General features: G+C 39.4%; 1 protein-coding gene across 1 annotated transcript; it reads left to right on the forward strand.

Moving 5' to 3' along the window:
- The first annotated feature begins 441 nt into the window (after positions 1-441).
- LOC120624673 (protein downstream neighbor of son homolog) lies at positions 442-18,421 on the forward strand. Its single transcript, XM_039891344.1, has 10 exons — positions 442-629; positions 848-960; positions 1,226-1,424; positions 1,608-1,741; positions 2,414-2,639; positions 3,614-3,764; positions 5,144-5,361; positions 6,240-6,443; positions 16,198-16,390; positions 17,640-18,421. Exons 1-10 carry the CDS (start codon positions 549-551, stop codon positions 17,816-17,818), a joined length of 1,698 nt encoding a protein of 565 aa, XP_039747278.1. The 5' UTR covers positions 442-548; the 3' UTR covers positions 17,819-18,421.
- The last annotated feature ends 613 nt before the right edge of the window (positions 18,422-19,034 follow it).

Raw genomic sequence — 19,034 nt, forward strand, 5'->3', positions numbered from 1 at the left:
TAAAAAAAGCCATAATTTATTTATTTATTTATTGTTATTAAGTACACAAAACAGGTAATAACTAAAAGTAGATCTAAATATAATAAAAACTCTCAAATATATAAATAGGCCGTCTAATATTGGTATTAAGAGCACCTAGGCTGACCAGCGCGAAAGTACAACCAGCATTTTGGAACCATTCTACGCCGCGCTGTCATAAAATAAAAATTAGATCTATGTTTTGCAATAAACAAATTCTCTTATGAATGGGTTCTCTTGGAACACCTCTCTTCGAAGCACAACTACGGGACCGCCTAGCCTGACCTGAGCCAAAGAAGATACAAATATTTCACAATAAAAATGGTAGGTGAGCTAGGTCTTAAATCGCTATGTTATCTGTTAAATTGTATAAATGTCAATGTCAAAGTTGTAACAAAACATCAACAAAGTTTTGGAATTTGGTTGGTTTTGATTTGCCGTTTGTTCCGCGTTGTTTTTAGTACAATACTTTAAAAATTACAATGAAACCCTGATCTATATACAGAATAGAAATATTTTTACATTTCGCGATGGATCCACCATCACCATGGAAAACTCCGAACGAAGTAATGCAACTGCATAAGCTGAAAAAGCGAAAGAAAGCTTTACAGGCAAGTTCGTTTTACTTGTAGTCTTGATGTTTGTTTACACGTTCAGATTTTCTCTTATTTCATTCTTTTATTAGGAGTTTACGCCTTCTGTTACTTTTTTTACCTTCTAATATAATTAAGAAACGTTATTTCATTATAAACATAGTGAAGGATAAGGGCAGTAAGTATGTAAAACTTTTCGCAGTACAAAAGTAATTTTTATCACTGTTTAATTCCAGGAACGAATGCGCCAGCCCTCAAATTCAATAATAGAAGAAAGCAGTCAGACACCCGTGGATCTTGATTTCTCAAGAATTCTTAATGGTGACAAAAGAAAGAATCCATTTTCAAAGTAATGTATTTACTTTGAGTACAATAAAAGCGAAAGGGTTATTAAGGGTTAATTTATTATTTATGCACTGCTCAAAGGCTTTACTAATCTTGCTAAAACTTTGCATTCTTAATTATTGTACGGTCAGGATGAGGTTTTTATCTTCTTTTAATTGCAAAGTTAGTCCTTGGTCATTTTCATGAACTGATTTGATTCAAATTGCTTACTTACACCTTTATTGTTACTTAAAACTATATTATTATATAAGTGTAATTTTTCATTTTAGAAGCAATGTGGAGCAAAATAAAAGAGTTAAATTAGCAGCAACAACAGAGTTGGATCAATCAAATGACAAAACGCTGTTTGCATTGCTCAAGCTACCTGCCAAAGTAGTAGAAAAACCTCCATTGGAGGTTGACACGGAGAAATTGGCAACATTCTCAAACCTTTTACAGAAATTCACAGCTGAACATTCAGTAGAAACAGTGAGTATGATATAACATATTAAATAGCTGACTTTTTAACTTCTGCTGACATTTTTAAAGTATTAATGTCGGATCGCTTATTTGGCGGTAAAGGCTCGATATTTTCTTGGTCAGTTGCATTGGCCCGTAAGCCACACAATTTTCTTACTCAGTTGCATTGGTAACACAAAAATTATATTTCAGCATATTGTAGAGAAGAAATATAAACATTTGACTATAGACTGGGCTCTGAAAACTAAGATAAGATTAATGTCTGCAAAACCATTCCCGTGGACAACAAAATTGAAGGCAAGCGAGGAAGCGTCGGGGATTACTGGGTAATTGTATTACAAGCCTTTCTTAACCTTTAACGAGGGGTATCTTCATCATCAAGCCTTCCTTAACCTTTAACAAGGGATATCTTCATCATCATCATCATCATATCAACCCATTACCAGCCTACCACAGGTGTCCTCCCATAATGTGAAGGGGTTAAGGCTGTAATCCACCACACTGGCCAATTGCAGATTAGTGGACTTGATACACCTTTGAGAAAACTGTGGAGAACTCTCAGGCATACAGGTTTCCTTGCGTTGTTTTCCTTTTCCTACCTTGTAAGTGCACTTACAAGTTAGGAAAAGGAAAAGAAAGAAAAAAGTTGACGGAGCGTTTCGGAGTCTGTAAAAGAAATCTCATAGATGTGATTGATGATCATGATCAGATCTTATTTTTGCCCTAACATTTGATCTTTGCTCAAACATCACATGTAAAATTAAAATGAAGTGACTCCTGTCAATATATTAGGTTTAGTGTAGGTACTATGCGCGCGTCACTCTTTTATCTTTAATAGGGTTGTCATAAGTAAACACTTGGAATATTTTGAATTCGTTTGCATGGAAAAATAAATATGCTTCTTTTGATTTAATATTTTTACAGTGTGATTCCTTATGAAATATAGTTATGCAACCATGGACAGTATTTCGTAATTCGGCTCCACTTTGTATATGCAGCTTCGTCCGTTGCCTGGACACTGCATCATCGTCGACATTGGACACGTCTCCACGCGCGCGCTTCCACCAGACATGTCTGTACTGGCAGCACCCGCACCTACCTTGGCTCAACATGTTTCCGCGCTCCATGGGCAAGGTGGCCGCTACTAGCTTCATGGCTACGAATGAGGATGTTAAGCAATCTCTGCTAACCGAGTGGACAGAAAGCTTTAGGTCGTTGTTCCAGGTGTGTTAAATCTTATCTTTAGATGGCTGATTGGCGCAGCGGGCAGCGGCCCTGCTTACTGAGTCCAATGCTGTGGGTTCGATTCCCACAACTGGAAAATGTTTGTGCGATGAACATGAATGTTTTTCCAGTGTGTGTGTGTGTTTAACTATATATTATTATAAATTATATAATTTTTTCATCAGTCATCTTAGTACACATAACACAAGGTAGGATAAAAAAACATACATATAGACACACTTTCGCTTGTATAATAGTATTACATGTTTTTTTATAGTATCAAATTATTTAACGGACCAAGCTAGTATGAGAAAACCATTGCCTATAAACAGAGCAGAATTTCGTACGTTCTGGAACCTGCCGCCCTGTATCTATCTATCAACCTGAGGATCTTAAACCTCACGCGCCTGTATTTACACTAGCACTCACGCCCAGATCAGAACATAGCATTGCAACATTTTATTTTTATTTCTATTTTAACTCTATATTTGTACACCACTGTGAAGTTAAATAAAAGAACAATAGAAATAGAAAGACGGAAGTAGAAAACAAAAGGCGGGCTTATCGCTTAGTAGCGAGCTCTGCCAGGCAACTCGATTAGGACAAGATAAGCGAGAGCGGATAGGTGGTGTAAAATTATTCTAAATCTTCATTTAAATAGCTAAATACATATACATAAGCAAAATTGCACGAATTAGAAAAATATAATAAATAAATACAAACTAATATACAATCAATCATACATAAATACTTAAGAACATATAGATAATAAAAATAGACATACACTAGGTACTAAAAGTCTTCATTAATAAGCAAGATAATATGCTTTTAAATGTAACAAGCTATTTTGCCTTTGTATATTTAGTGCAATGCTGCTTCGCGCAGAAAATAAGCTTGGTAGTAGTTCTGCCACAAAAAATATTCCACCACATTGGTTCTATTTAAAAAAAAAAAACATATGGCACATCAAACAGTTGCTCCGCGCGCTTCACTGCCCGTACTTCTACGTGTGCGCGAACGCGTTCACGTGCGTGTTCCGCGCCGCTGGGCTGTGCGGCGCGCCAGAGCCCTGCGCGTACATCGCGCCCACCACGCGCGGATTTAGACACGCACTGCGACAAGAAGGTACGTAATACGAGCTAATTAGACACCCACTGCGACAGAAGGTATGTAACATTATGATCTATATAGTCACGCACTGCGACAAGAAGGTACGTAATACGAGCCATTTAGACACTTGCTGCGACAAGAAGGTATGTAATATTATGAGGTATATTGTCACGCACTGCGACAATAAGGTACGTAATACGAGCTAATTAGACACCCACTGCGACAGAAGGTATGTAACATTATGATCTATATAGTCACGCACTGCGACAAGAAGGTACGTAATACGAGCCATTTAGACACTTGCTGCGACAAGAAGGTATGTAATATTATGAGGTATATTGTCACGCGCTGCGACAATAAGGTACGTAATACAAGCTATTTAGACACTCACTTCGACAACAAGGTATGCAATATTATGAGGTTTATAAACACGCACTGCGACAAGAAGGTACGCAATACGAGCTATTTAGACACTTACTGCGACAAGAAGGTATGTTATATTATGAGGAATATAGACACTCACTGCGACAAGAAGGTACGTAATATTATGAGATATATAAACACAAGAAGGTACGTGACATGAGGTATTTAGACACGCACTGCAACAAGAAGGTACGTGACATGAGGTATTTTGACACGCACTGCAACAGCAAGGTATGTAATATGAGGTATTTCGACACGCACTGCGGCAAGAACGTACGTAATGCCAGGTAATTTTGACACGCACTGAGACAAGAAGGTCCGTTATATGATTTTATATGATGGATTTGGACACAAACTGCGACAGGAAGATATGTTATATTACAGTAAATATACAACGTGTAAATGAATACTTAAATAATACTTCACAGGCCTTAGAGGTCTATTATGTCTTGTCTTTGTGACTTATCTGTGTAATCGCAAACCTAACAGTTTTTGAGTAAACCACTGCCGTAGTTTTTACTGAAAGATATCAGATACAGCCCTAACATCACATGCAAAACTCAAATCCTTTGGCTCCTCTCATTTTATTAGGTACGCGTCGCATAGCTTAGGTACTATGCGCGTGTTGGTCTTGTATCTTCAATAGGGTTGGCACAAGTAAACACTTACAATGTTTTGAATTTGTTTGTATAGAAAAATAAATATGATTAAATTTTGTAATAGGGTGGTTCTTTATGAAATATACTCATGCATCCTTAAATATTATTTCGTTATTAAGTTACACGTTGTATATGCTAAAGAATTTTGCATTGCAATACCAATCGTGTTGCGCGCCTCGTCGTGAGGTCCTTTCCGATATATAGGTCGCTGTTTGACTTCATAGTCGCTATGAAAAACAAATATACTCTGTTTTATTATGCGATTTACGAACCCTCATCTACGATAAACCACATCGTCGTTGTATTCTGCAGATGTAGAGTTCACGATGCCCCTACGATCGGATAACAAGAAAAAACTCAACACATCGGACGAGGAGCGCGGTAAAAACTCCTCCTTTGACAGCTGCTACGACACTATGGACGAAGGAAAGGCGGACAAGAACTGCTCCGGGGACGAAGAAGACCCGGACGAGTTTTTGTCGCAAATGGGACTTGGGACGGACGAAATCAAAAGAATAAATAAAGCTCAGGTTAGTTTTATACTCGTGCACTGTGCGCTGAGGCCTTATTAGGGTTTTACTTGTGTACTACAAGTTAGCCGTTAACCACAATTTCATCTCGGGATAAGTTATACATGGTAGCGGCTAACTTGTTAGGGCGTATGGCAGTAACGTTAAATACGATGTTATATATTACAATGTAACATACAAAAAGCGCATGAACTGAACGCGACGTTGTCGAATCACATGTATTTTGTTTCACAGTGTAATGTCACTTCAGAGAATTAACATGTTTTTTTTGTATGGTAAATTAACACTAAATTCTTAAAAGTCGTAGAACAGAGTTGTTAAGTTTTAATCATAATAACTTATGCCGAGTGCTTTCTGGTAATGATATCATTTCATCGACAATAATTGGGCCACAATGTGAGATGGTGATAACAAAAAATACACCCGGCTAAATTAAGTGGCCTTCTTCTAAGACCGCGTGCGTTTGGAATCCTCGTAGTTATAACTTTACGAATATATTTATCATTTTATGCAATGTACACATTGAAAATGAAGCGGTGATAGAACTCCGACCGAATTCGAATCCCAGCACGCACCTCTAACTTTTCAAAGTTATGTGTTTTAATTAATTAAAGTTAATTAGTACTTCAACGGTGAAGGAAAACGTTGTGAGAAAACCTGCATGCCTGAGTTCTCCAAAATGTTCCCAAAGGTGTGTGGAGTCCACCAACCCGCACTAGACCAGCGCGGCGGACTACAGTTTTTAAACTCTTCTCACTGTGGAAGGAGACCCGTGCCTTGTTGTGGGCCGCTAACGGGTTGATATGATGATGATCAAAAGTGCCATCTATGGCCCTATTTGAGAAAAGATATCTCCGACAGTGCCTTTGACTTTTCAGGCCCGCCTAAGTCACACAGTGGAAACAAGCGTAGATAGCGCGGCAGAGTCGCTCGTTTTAGTTCGTGGGGCGGATGCTCAAGCCCTTTTCAACTTCCTCCTCAACTGCAAGTCACTAGTCAGCCCCAGTGGTCCCTTCGGAGGCGTCCCACCCACCCTTCTGGCGCCTACAGCTTTCCACGGAGGCACGCTGCAGTCGTTGAAGGTAAGTCAACTTTTATAAGCTGTACGTATTATCGTACGTATGGCATTTCGTTCCGTACGTCCGCCAAAAAAGGTCTTCTTTCACAGGTCGTTTATGCAAGTTTGGTACGTCTCCTATACAGGTCGCAAGTGTTGTTTATGCAAGTTTACTACGCCTGCTATACATGAAGCAAGGGTCGTTTATGCAAGTTTAGTACGTCTCGTATAAAGGTCGTAAGTGTCTTTTATGCAAGTTTAGTACGTCTCGTATAAAGGTCGTAAGTGTCTTTTATGAAAGTTAAGTACGTCTCATATACATGAAGCAAGTGTCGTTTATGCAAGTTTAGTACGCCTGCTATACATGAAGCAAGGGTCGTTTATGCAAGTTTAGTACGCCTGCTATACATGAAGCAAGGGTCGTTTATGCAAGTTTAGTACGCCTGCTATACATGAAGCAAGTGTTGTTTATGCAAGTTTAGTACGCCTGCTATACACGAAGCAAGTGTCGTTTATGCAAGTTTAGTACGCCTGCTATACATGAAGCAAGGGTCGATTATGCAAGTTTAGTACGCCTGTTATACATGAAGCAAGGGTCGTTTATGCAAGTTTGGTTCGTCTCGTATAAAGGTCGCAAGTGTCTTTTATGCAAGTTTAGTACGTCTCGTATACCGGTCACATGGGTCGTTTATGCTAGTTTAGTGCGTCTCGTATAAAGGTCGCAATTGGTTTTAATGAAAGTTAAGTACGTCTCGTATACAGGAAGCAGAGTCGTTTATGAAAGTTAAGTACGCCTCGTATGCAGGAAGCAAGGGTCGTATATGCAAGTTTAGTACGTCTCTTATACAGGAACCAAGGGTCGTTTATGAAAGTTCAGTACGTCTCGTATACAGGAAGCAAGGGTCGTTTATGCAAGTTTAGTACGTCTCGTATACAGAAAGCAAGGGTCGTTTATGCAAGTTTAGTAAGCCTGCTATACATGAAGCAAGGGTCGTTTATGCAAGTTTAGTACGTCTCGCATAAAGGTCGCAAGTGTCTTTTATAAAAGTTAAGTACGTCTCGAATACACGAAGCAAGTGTCGTTTATGCAAGTTTAGTACGCCTGCTATACATGAAGCAAGAGTCGTTTATGCAAGTTTAGTACGTCTCGTATAAATGTCGTAAGTGTCGTTTATGCAAGTTTGGTACGTCTCCTATACAGGTCGCAAGTGTTGTTTATGCAAGTTTACTACGCCTGCTATACATGAAGCAAGGGTCGTTTATGCAAGTTTAGTACGTCTCGTATAAAGGTCGTAAGTGTCTTTTATGAAAGTTAAGTAAGCCTGCTATACATGAAGCAAGGGTCGTTTATGCAAGTTTAGTACGCCTGCTATACATGAAGCAAGGGTCGTTTATGCAAGTTTAGTACGCCTGCTATACATGAAGCAAGTGTTGTTTATGCAAGTTTAGTACGGCTGCTATACATGAAGCAAGGGTCGTTTATGCAAGTTTAGTACGTCTCGTATAAAGGTCGCAAGTGTCTTTTATGAAAGTTAAGTACGTCTCGTATACACGAAGCAAGTGTCGTTTATGCAAGTTTAGTACGCCTGCTATACATGAAGCAAGGGTCGTTTATGCAAGTTTAGTACGCCTGCTATACATGAAGCAAGGGTCGTTTATGCAAGTTTAGTACGTCTCGTATAAAGGTCGTAAGTGTCTTTTATGAAAGTTAAGTATGTCTCATATACATGAAGCAAGTGTTGTTTATGCAAGTTTAGTAAGCCTGCTATACATGAAGCAAGGGTCGTTTATACAAGTTTAGTACGCCTGCTATACATGAAGCAAGGGTCGTTTATGCAAGTTTAGTACGCCTGCTATACATGAAGCAAGTGTTGTTTATGCAAGTTTAGTACGCCTGCTATACATGAAGCAAGGGTCGTTTATGCAAGTTTAGTACGTCTCGTATAAAGGTCGCAAGTGTCTTTTATGAAAGTTAAGTACGTCTCGTATACACGAAGCAAGTGTCGTTTATGCAAGTTTAGTACGCCTGCTATACATGAAGCAAGGGTCGTTTATGCAAGTTTAGTACGCCTGCTATACATGAAGCAAGGGTCGTTTATGCAAGTTTAGTACGCCTGCTATACATGAAGCAAGTGTTGTTTATGCAAGTTTAGTACGCCTGCTATACATGAAGCAAGGGTCGTTTATGCAAGTTTAGTACGTCTCGTATAAAGGTCGCAAGTGTCTTTTATGAAAGTTAAGTACGTCTCGTATACACGAAGCAAGTGTCGTTTATGCAAGTTTAGTACGCCTGCTATACATGAAGCAAGGGTCGATTATGCAAGTTTAGTACGCCTGTTATACATGAAGCAAGGGTCGTTTATGCAAGTTTGGTTCGTCTCGTATAAAGGTCGCAAGTGTCTTTTATGCAAGTTTAGTACGTCTCGTATACCGGTCACATGGGTCGTTTATGCTAGTTTAGTGCGTCTCGTATAAAGGTCGCAATTGGTTTTAATGAAAGTTAAGTACGTCTCGTATACCGGTCACATAGGTCGTTTATGCTAGTTTAGTGCGTCTCGTATAAAGGTCGCAATTGGTTTTAATGAAAGTTAAGTACGTCTCGTATACAGGAAGCAGAGTCGTTTATGAAAGTTAAGTACGCCTCGTATGCAGGAAGCAAGGGTCGTATATGCAAGTTTAGTACGTCTCGTATACAGGAACCAAGGGTCGTTTATGAAAGTTCAGTACGTCTCGTATACAGGAAGCAAGGGTCGTTTATGCAAGTTTAGTACGTCTCGTATACAGGAAGCAAGGGTCGTTTATGCAAGTTTAGTAAGCCTGCTATACATGAAGCAAGGGTCGTTTATGCAAGTTTAGTACGTCTCGCATAAAGGTCGCAAGTGTCTTTTATAAAAGTTAAGTACGTCTCGAATACACGAAGCAAGTGTCGTTTATGCAAGTTTAGTACGCCTGCTATACATGAAGCAAGAGTCGTTTATGCAAGTTTAGTACGTCTCGTATAAATGTCGTAAGTGTCGTTTATGCAAGTTTGGTACGTCTCCTATACAGGTCGCAAGTGTTGTTTATGCAAGTTTACTACGCCTGCTATACATGAAGCAAGGGTCGTTTATGCAAGTTTAGTACGTCTCGTATAAAGGTCGTAAGTGTCTTTTATGAAAGTTAAGTACGTCTCGTATACAGGAAGCAAGTGTCGTTTATGCAAGTTTAGTACGCCTGCTATACATGAAGCAAGGGTCGTTTATGCAAGTTTAGTACGTCTCGTATAAAGGTCGTAAGTGTCTTTTATGAAAGTTAAGTACGTCTCATATACATGAAGCAAGTGTTGTTTATGCAAGTTTAGTAAGCCTGCTATACATGAAGCAAGGGTCGTTTATGCAAGTTTAGTACGCCTGCTATACATGAAGCAAGTGTTGTTTATGCAAGTTTAGTACGCCTGCTATACATGAAGCAAGGGTCGTTTATGCAAGTTTAGTACGTCTCGTATAAAAGTCGCAAGTGTCTTTTATGAAAGTTAAGTACGTCTCGTATACACGAAGCAAGTGTCGTTTATGCAAGTTTAGTACGCCTGCTATACATGAAGCAAGGGTCGTTTATGCAAGTTTAGTACGCCTGCTATACATGAAGCAAGGGTCGTTTATGCAAGTTTAGTACGCCTGCTATACATGAAGCAAGTGTTGTTTATGCAAGTTTAGTACGCCTGCTATACATGAAGCAAGGGTCGTTTATGCAAGTTTAGTACGTCTCGTATAAAGGTCGCAAGTGTCTTTTATGAAAGTTAAGTACGTCTCGTATACACGAAGCAAGTGTCGTTTATGCAAGTTTAGTACGCCTGCTATACATGAAGCAAGGGTCGATTATGCAAGTTTAGTACGCCTGTTATACATGAAGCAAGGGTCGTTTATGCAAGTTTGGTTCGTCTCGTATAAAGGTCGCAAGTGTCTTTTATGCAAGTTTAGTACGTCTCGTATACCGGTCACATGGGTCGTTTATGCTAGTTTAGTGCGTCTCGTATAAAGGTCGCAATTGGTTTTAATGAAAGTTAAGTACGCCTCGTATGCAGGAAGCAAGGGTCGTATATGCAAGTTTAGTACGCCTGCTATACATGAAGCAAGTGTTGTTTATGCAAGTTTAGTACGCCTGCTATACATGAAGCAAGGGTCGTTTATGCAAGTTTAGTACGTCTCGTATAAAGGTCGCAAGTGTCTTTTATGAAAGTTAAGTACGTCTCGTATACACGAAGCAAGTGTCGTTTATGCAAGTTTAGTACGCCTGCTATACATGAAGCAAGGGTCGTTTATGCAAGTTTAGTACGCCTGTTATACATGAAGCAAGGGTCGTTTATGCAAGTTTGGTTCGTCTCGTATAAAGGTCGCAAGTGTCTTTTATGCAAGTTTAGTACGTCTCGTATACCGGTCACATGGGTCGTTTATGCTAGTTTAGTGCGTCTCGTATAAAGGTCGCAATTGGTTTTAATGAAAGTTAAGTACGTCTCGTATACAGGAAGCAGAGTCGTTTATGAAAGTTAAGTACGCCTCGTATGCAGGAAGCAAGGGTCGTATATGCAAGTTTAGTACGTCTCGTATACAGGAACCAAGGGTCGTTTATGAAAGTTCAGTACGTCTCGTATACAGGAAGCAAGGGTCGTTTATGCAAGTTTAGTACGTCTCGTATACAGGAAGCAAGGGTCGTTTATGCAAGTTTAGTAAGCCTGCTATACATGAAGCAAGGGTCGTTTATGCAAGTTTAGTACGTCTCGCATAAAGGTCGCAAGTGTCTTTTATAAAAGTTAAGTACGTCTCGAATACACGAAGCAAGTGTCGTTTATGCAAGTTTAGTACGCCTGCTATACATGAAGCAAGAGTCGTTTATGCAAGTTTAGTACGTCTCGTATAAATGTCGTAAGTGTCTTTTATGAAAGTTAAGTACGTCTCGTATACAGGAAGCAAGTGTCGTTTATGCAAGTTTAGTACGCCTGCTATACATGAAGCAAGGGTCGTTTATGCAAGTTTAGTACGTCTCGTATAAAGGTCGTAAGTGTCTTTTATGAAAGTTAAGTATGTCTCATATACATGAAGCAAGTGTTGTTTATGCAAGTTTAGTAAGCCTGCTATACATGAAGCAAGGGTCGTTTATACAAGTTTAGTACGCCTGCTATACATGAAGCAAGGGTCGTTTATGCAAGTTTAGTACGCCTGCTATACATGAAGCAAGTGTTGTTTATGCAAGTTTAGTACGCCTGCTATACATGAAGCAAGGGTCGTTTATGCAAGTTTAGTACGTCTCGTATAAAGGTCGCAAGTGTCTTTTATGAAAGTTAAGTACGTCTCGTATACACGAAGCAAGTGTCGTTTATGCAAGTTTAGTACGCCTGCTATACATGAAGCAAGGGTCGTTTATGCAAGTTTAGTACGCCTGCTATACATGAAGCAAGGGTCGTTTATGCAAGTTTAGTACGCCTGCTATACATGAAGCAAGTGTTGTTTATGCTAGTTTAGTACGCCTGCTATACATGAAGCAAGGGTCGTTTATGCAAGTTTAGTACGTCTCGTATAAAGGTCGCAAGTGTCTTTTATGAAAGTTAAGTACGTCTCGTATACACGAAGCAAGTGTCGTTTATGCAAGTTTAGTACGCCTGCTATACATGAAGCAAGGGTCGTTTATGCAAGTTTAGTACGCCTGTTATACATGAAGCAAGGGTCGTTTATGCAAGTTTGGTTCGTCTCGTATAAAGGTCGCAAGTGTCTTTTATGCAAGTTTAGTACGTCTCGTATACCGGTCACATGGGTCGTTTATGCTAGTTTAGTGCGTCTCGTATAAAGGTCGCAATTGGTTTTAATGAAAGTTAAGTACGCCTCGTATGCAGGAAGCAAGGGTCGTATATGCAAGTTTAGTACGCCTGCTATACATGAAGCAAGTGTTGTTTATGCAAGTTTAGTACGCCTGCTATACATGAAGCAAGGGTCGTTTATGCAAGTTTAGTACGTCTCGTATAAAGGTCGCAAGTGTCTTTTATGAAAGTTAAGTACGTCTCGTATACACGAAGCAAGTGTCGTTTATGCAAGTTTAGTACGCCTGCTATACATGAAGCAAGGGTCGATTATGCAAGTTTAGTACGCCTGTTATACATGAAGCAAGGGTCGTTTATGCAAGTTTGGTTCGTCTCGTATAAAGGTCGCAAGTGTCTTTTATGCAAGTTTAGTACGTCTCGTATACCGGTCACATAGGTCGTTTATGCTAGTTTAGTGCGTCTCGTATAAAGGTCGCAATTGGTTTTAATGAAAGTTAAGTACGTCTCGTATACAGGAAGCAGAGTCGTTTATGAAAGTTAAGTACGCCTCGTATGCAGGAAGCAAGGGTCGTATATGCAAGTTTAGTACGTCTCGTATACAGGAACCAAGGGTCGTTTATGAAAGTTCAGTACGTCTCGTATACAGGAAGCAAGGGTCGTTTATGCAAGTTTAGTACGTCTCGTATACAGGAAGCAAGGGTCGTTTATGCAAGTTTAGTAAGCCTGCTATACATGAAGCAAGGGTCGTTTATGCAAGTTTAGTACGTCTCGCATAAAGGTCGCAAGTGTCTTTTATAAAAGTTAAGTACGTCTCGAATACACGAAGCAAGTGTCGTTTATGCAAGTTTAGTACGCCTGCTATACATGAAGCAAGAGTCGTTTATGCAAGTTTAGTACGTCTCGTATAAATGTCGTAAGTGTCTTTTATGAAAGTTAAGTACGTCTCGTATACAGGAAGCAAGTGTCGTTTATGCAAGTTAGGTACGCCTGCTATACATGAAGCAAGGGTCGTTTATGCAAGTTTAGTACGTCTCGTATAAAGGTCGTAAGTGTCTTTTATGAAAGTTAAGTATGTCTCATATACATGAAGCAAGTGTTGTTTATGCAAGTTTAGTAAGCCTGCTATACATGAAGCAAGGGTCGTTTATACAAGTTTAGTACGCCTGCTATACATGAAGCAAGGGTCGTTTATGCAAGTTTAGTACGCCTGCTATACATGAAGCAAGTGTTGTTTATGCAAGTTTAGTACGCCTGCTATACATGAAGCAAGGGTCGTTTATGCAAGTTTAGTACGTCTCGTATAAAGGTCGCAAGTGTCTTTTATGAAAGTTAAGTACGTCTCGTATACACGAAGCAAGTGTCGTTTATGCAAGTTTAGTACGCCTGCTATACATGAAGCAAGGGTCGTTTATGCAAGTTTAGTACGCCTGCTATACATGAAGCAAGGGTCGTTTATGCAAGTTTAGTACGCCTGCTATACATGAAGCAAGTGTTGTTTATGCAAGTTTAGTACGCCTGCTATACATGAAGCAAGGGTCGTTTATGCAAGTTTAGTACGTCTCGTATAAAGGTCGCAAGTGTCTTTTATGAAAGTTAAGTACGTCTCGTATACACGAAGCAAGTGTCGTTTATGCAAGTTTAGTACGCCTGCTATACATGAAGCAAGGGTCGATTATGCAAGTTTAGTACGCCTGTTATACATGAAGCAAGGGTCGTTTATGCAAGTTTGGTTCGTCTCGTATAAAGGTCGCAAGTGTCTTTTATGCAAGTTTAGTACGTCTCGTATACCGGTCACATGGGTCGTTTATGCTAGTTTAGTGCGTCTCGTATAAAGGTCGCAATTGGTTTTAATGAAAGTTAAGTACGTCTCGTATACAGGAAGCAGAGTCGTTTATGAAAGTTAAGTACGCCTCGTATGCAGGAAGCAAGGGTCGTATATGCAAGTTTAGTACGTCTCGTATACAGGAACCAAGGGTCGTTTATGAAAGTTCAGTACGTCTCGTATACAGGAAGCAAGGGTCGTTTATGCAAGTTTAGTACGTCTCGTATACAGGAAGCAAGGGTCGTTTATGCAAGTTTAGTAAGCCTGCTATACATGAAGCAAGGGTCGTTTATGCAAGTTTAGTACGTCTCGCATAAAGGTCGCAAGTGTCTTTTATAAAAGTTAAGTACGTCTCGAATACACGAAGCAAGTGTCGTTTATGCAAGTTTAGTACGCCTGCTATACATGAAGCAAGGGTCGTTTATGCAAGTTTAGTACGCCTGCTATACATGAAGCAAGGGTCGTTTATGCAAGTTTAGTACGCCTGTTATACATGAAGCAAGGGTCGTTTATGCAAGTTTGGTTCGTCTCGTATAAAGGTCGCAAGTGTCTTTTATGCAAGTTTAGTACGTCTCGTATACCGGTCACATGGGTTGTTTATGCTAGTTTAGTGCGTCTCGTATAAAGGTCGCAATTGGTTTTAATGAAAGTTAAGTACGTCTCGTATACAGGAAGCAGAGTCGTTTATGAAAGTTAAGTACGCCTCGTATGCAGGAAGCAAGGGTCGTATATGCAAGTTTAGTACGTCTCGTATACAGGAACCAAGGGTCGTTTATGAAAGTTCAGTACGTCTCGTATACAGGAAGCAAGGGTCGTTTATGCAAGTTAAGTACGTCTCGTATACAGGAAGCAAGGGTCGTTTATGCAAGTTTAGTAAGCCTGCTATACATGAAGCAAGGGTCGTTTATGCAAGTTTAGTACGTCTCGCATAAAGGTCGCAAGTGTCTTTTATAAAAGTTAAGTACGTCTCGAATACACGAAGCAAGTGTCGTTTATGCAAGTTTAGTACGCCTGCTATACATGAAGCAAGGGTCGTTTATGCAAGTTTAGTACGCCTGCTATACATGAAGCAAGTGTTGTTTATGCAAGTTTAGTACGCCTGCTATACATGAAGCATCGGTCGTTTATGCAAGTTTAGTATGTCTCGTATACAGGAAGCAAGGGTCGTTTATGAAAGTTAAGTACGTCTCGTATACAGGAAGCAAGGGTCGTTTATGCAATTACACTTCGTCCCGTATATAGGTCGCAAGTGTCTTTTATGCAGGTTAAGAACGCCTCGTATACAGGAAGCAAGGGTCATTTATTTTAGTAAAAATGTCGCGTATACATGAAACCAGGGTCGTTTGTGCATGTTAAGTACGTCTCGTATATAGGATGCAAGGATCGTTTATGCAAGTTAGTATGTCTCGTAAACAGGTCACAAGTGTCTTTTATGCAGGTTAAGTACGTCTCGTATACAGGAAGCAAGTGTCTTTTATCCAAGTTTAATACGTCTTGTTTACAGGAAGAAAAGGTCGTTTATGCAAGTTTAGTACGTCGGTTACAGGTCGCAAGGGTAGTTTATTAAAGTAATAAACGTCTCGTATACAGGTCACAAGTGTATTTAATTAAAGTTAAGTATGTCTAGCATACAGGAAGTAAGGGTCGTTTATGCAAGTTTAGTACGTCTCGTATACAGGTCGCTATTGTCTTTTATGCTATTTTAGTAATATGTCTCGTACAGGGGTTTCAACAGTGGCGCGCACAGGGTTTTCGTCCAAAGTATGCATAAATAACGAAGAACTATTTTGACTAATAAGTTACATATAAAACAAATCCTATTATGGTAGCTGTGAATGAATATCTATAAATAAAAAAATAAACTTGTTCCTATTGAGTGTCTTTAATTAAGCAGGGAAATTTAGTATATTTGTATACAAACCAGTACGGCAGGGTGATTACGTATCTCGCGAAAGCAATGCGACAGGCGTAAATCTTGCAATCACTGCTGTCAAACGTCACTTTTCCATACTATAAAAAAACAATAGTGACGTTCTACCTGAGACGCACTCTGCTCTCTACAGCTGAATAACTCTGCATTTAAACAGAGTTATTCGACTGAGTAAGAGTTATTAATAATCTGCCGAATAACGAGTAATAAACGATCATTTGTAAAAATCGTCTTCACAGGTTCGCGAGAACGTCATACATTCCGATAGCAAAAAGTATTACTCGATAGAGCTGCGTGGCCCGATCCTACCGACTACAGTGCATTCGTTGTTCAACGTACTGAAGACTACTTCCTGCGCACAATTCAGCGCGACCTTTGCTCATCACCAACCGACGCTGGCGTTCACTTGGGCAGCTCACAAATTAGCTGAAGGTAGACACTTCTTTTTTTTTATTGGTTTGTATATCAAGTAACAGCGCAGTGTGGCGGTGCGAAATCAGCGGATCCTCGTCACTCGGGATGTCGTACGAGGCGACTAAGGGAATATTACGGGAACGGGCAGTAGCGTTCTCGGTACTACTACGTTCACCGTTCCCTCTGTACAGCGTAGTAATTATGGACAAACCCTTCCGATGGGGAGGCCTTTGCTCCATCTGTGTTCTTATATGATATTGCGGTATACACAACGTTTAAATGAAAACTGAAATAATACTTCACAGGCTTTAGATGTACGTTATGTACTGTCTCTGAGACTTATCTGTGAAACCAAAAAGCTAATAGTTTTTGAGTAAAACACTGCCATAGTTTTAACTGAAACATACACAGCCCTAACATCCCATGCAAAATTAAAATCATGTGTCTCCTGTCACTTTATTAGGTACTATGCGCGTGTCGGTATTTTATCTTCAACAGGGTTGTCATAAGTAAATATTTGAATGTTTTGAATTCGTTTGTATGGAAAAAAATCGGCTTCTTTTGATTTAATATTTTGACAGCGTTATTCCTTATGAAATATACTTATTCATCCTTCAATATTACTTCGTAAATCGGATGTAGTTAACACAGCTCATTTCAAATACACCATCCCCAGGAGTCGTTCTAGGATTAAAGAAATAAAACTAGAAATATGTACGTGAAGAAACTACTTTAGGAAATGGACTCGGTGTTGCCATTAATTTGTGAACAGCGAGGAAACTCTTTAAGGACTATACTTTAATTAAGTATGCCATTAAGCTTGTGATTGTGTTAATTGCCTAGAAACGCACAAGTACGAAAAGTTAAAAGGGGTTCTAGACGGGAATCGGACTCTGCCCTTCTGTGGGTGATGCTGAAGTGTTAATCTCAACGCTTTAGGGAAGCGTGACTAAAAATCTTGCCTTAATAAAGTTATTTTATATTGATGTACAGTATTTATAAGATTCAAAGTCAAAAATATCTTTATTCAAGTAGCCATAGGTGGCACTTTTGATGCGTACATAAGAATTACACGGTAGTGAGATGATGGCGATAACCACATTCGTAAACTTAAAACTAAAGCTACGAGGGTTCCAAACGCGTCCTAGTCTAAGAAGAAGCCCACTACAAACTTAGCCGGGTGTTTTTTATAGTTATTTTCATATATTGTAACATATTTTATGTGTTTTGTATAGGCCTGCAAATAAGGTAATTCTCCCTGTTACAGATGAAACTTCAAAAGAAAATGAACCAAATAACTTCACGAAGGCATTCAATAAGGAAAATTTATCAGACTGCGGTATCAGTGACGACATGCTGCAACTATTTTGCTCATCCGACTCCAGTGTTTTGAAATCTTTAGACAGTGTTAAATATAACTCGGAAGACAATACCTACAGTTGGTGACAACTGACACCAATCTACGGTTATCTCGTGCTCTTACTCCATCTGTGCTAACGATAATTTAGTATGCGAAACAATAATTGGAGTGAAAACTTCTTCAGATGGTTAAGCACTTCTTATGTAAACCTAAATCATGGAACTCGCCCCATCTTCACTGAACGCTTACTAATAGCTATTTGTATACTGTATACTTATATTTGTACATAGACTAATTTTTCCACTCTTGCGGCCCGTTATTCTCTAAATCTAATATAGTTTTTGTTAAGATCGATTGACATCAAACGAGCCAATGCTCATTCTATTCCCATTCTATTAAATTATTTCCGTGTAAACAGACTTACTTACCTAAAGCATTCTGTCTGTGAGAATTCTCGCTTGCTTGTTAAGGCTATAGAGCCTTTCATTTCTTAAATGTTGAGAAATTAGATTTTGTTGCGTTTAAATGTTATCTGCGTTGAGTCAGATGGAGGAATAGCATTCCGGTATAAATGTATGTGCGTTACGATTATAAATGAAGAATCAGGACTCTGAGAAGTGATGGTGTTTGCGCGCGTGATTTTTATTCCAAAGGTGAATCAATTAAACGAATATATTTTTTGTATTCAGTGGTTTTGTTTCTTTTTACCCTCTTACATGCGTTTGATATCAGAGGCCGTTTTAACGTTTTTTGAAAAAACATGTTATATTTTAATGCGATTTTTGTGTTTTAACACTTTGGAGGAGGAGGAAATATCAGATAAATTTAAACAAGATCTTTGGCATTTTGATTTTGACCGACCCCCTTTTTAATACTCTCCTAGGGGTGGAATTATATAAAATCCTTTCTTAACTCATATTTACGCTTTAAAAGAATCATATATTCTGAATTGCAAATAACCTTGTACGCGAGCTATGGTGATACTCTCGACCGTAACAATAGGAAGATCTTCCTCCGAGCGGGTGATCGTGCTCGGGGTCGGTCCGAACATTAATTTTTGGAAGTTATATAGGCATTCTTCGTAAACACTTCGCTAGCGCGATGCAGGATTTTTGTGGCGCTATCTAGTTCTGTAATTTGGAGACCGCAACAATCTTCATCCAGTCTTTACATATCACATTGCTCTGACATGACATTGAGGATGCGGAGGGCGCGCGTCATTGGTGCCTCTTTTAATAAATCTGTCCGCCCAATCGGTACTTCACAACCAACACAACCTTACTTGTATTAGCCCGCCCGGAT

Source organism: Pararge aegeria, chromosome 6 (genome assembly GCF_905163445.1).
Source record: "Pararge aegeria chromosome 6, ilParAegt1.1, whole genome shotgun sequence".
NCBI classification, from domain to species: domain Eukaryota; kingdom Metazoa; phylum Arthropoda; class Insecta; order Lepidoptera; family Nymphalidae; genus Pararge; species Pararge aegeria.

Coding starts and splice junctions, on each gene's coding strand:
- LOC120624673 (XM_039891344.1), top strand. CDS start 549: ATGGATCCACCATCACCATGGAAAACTCCGAACGAAGTAATGCAACTG. Junction 630..847: donor AGCGAAAGAAAGCTTTACAG/GCAAGTTCGTTT, acceptor GTTTAATTCCAG/GAACGAATGCGCCAGCCCTC. Junction 1,742..2,413: donor GAAGCGTCGGGGATTACTGG/GTAATTGTATTA, acceptor TTGTATATGCAG/CTTCGTCCGTTGCCTGGACA.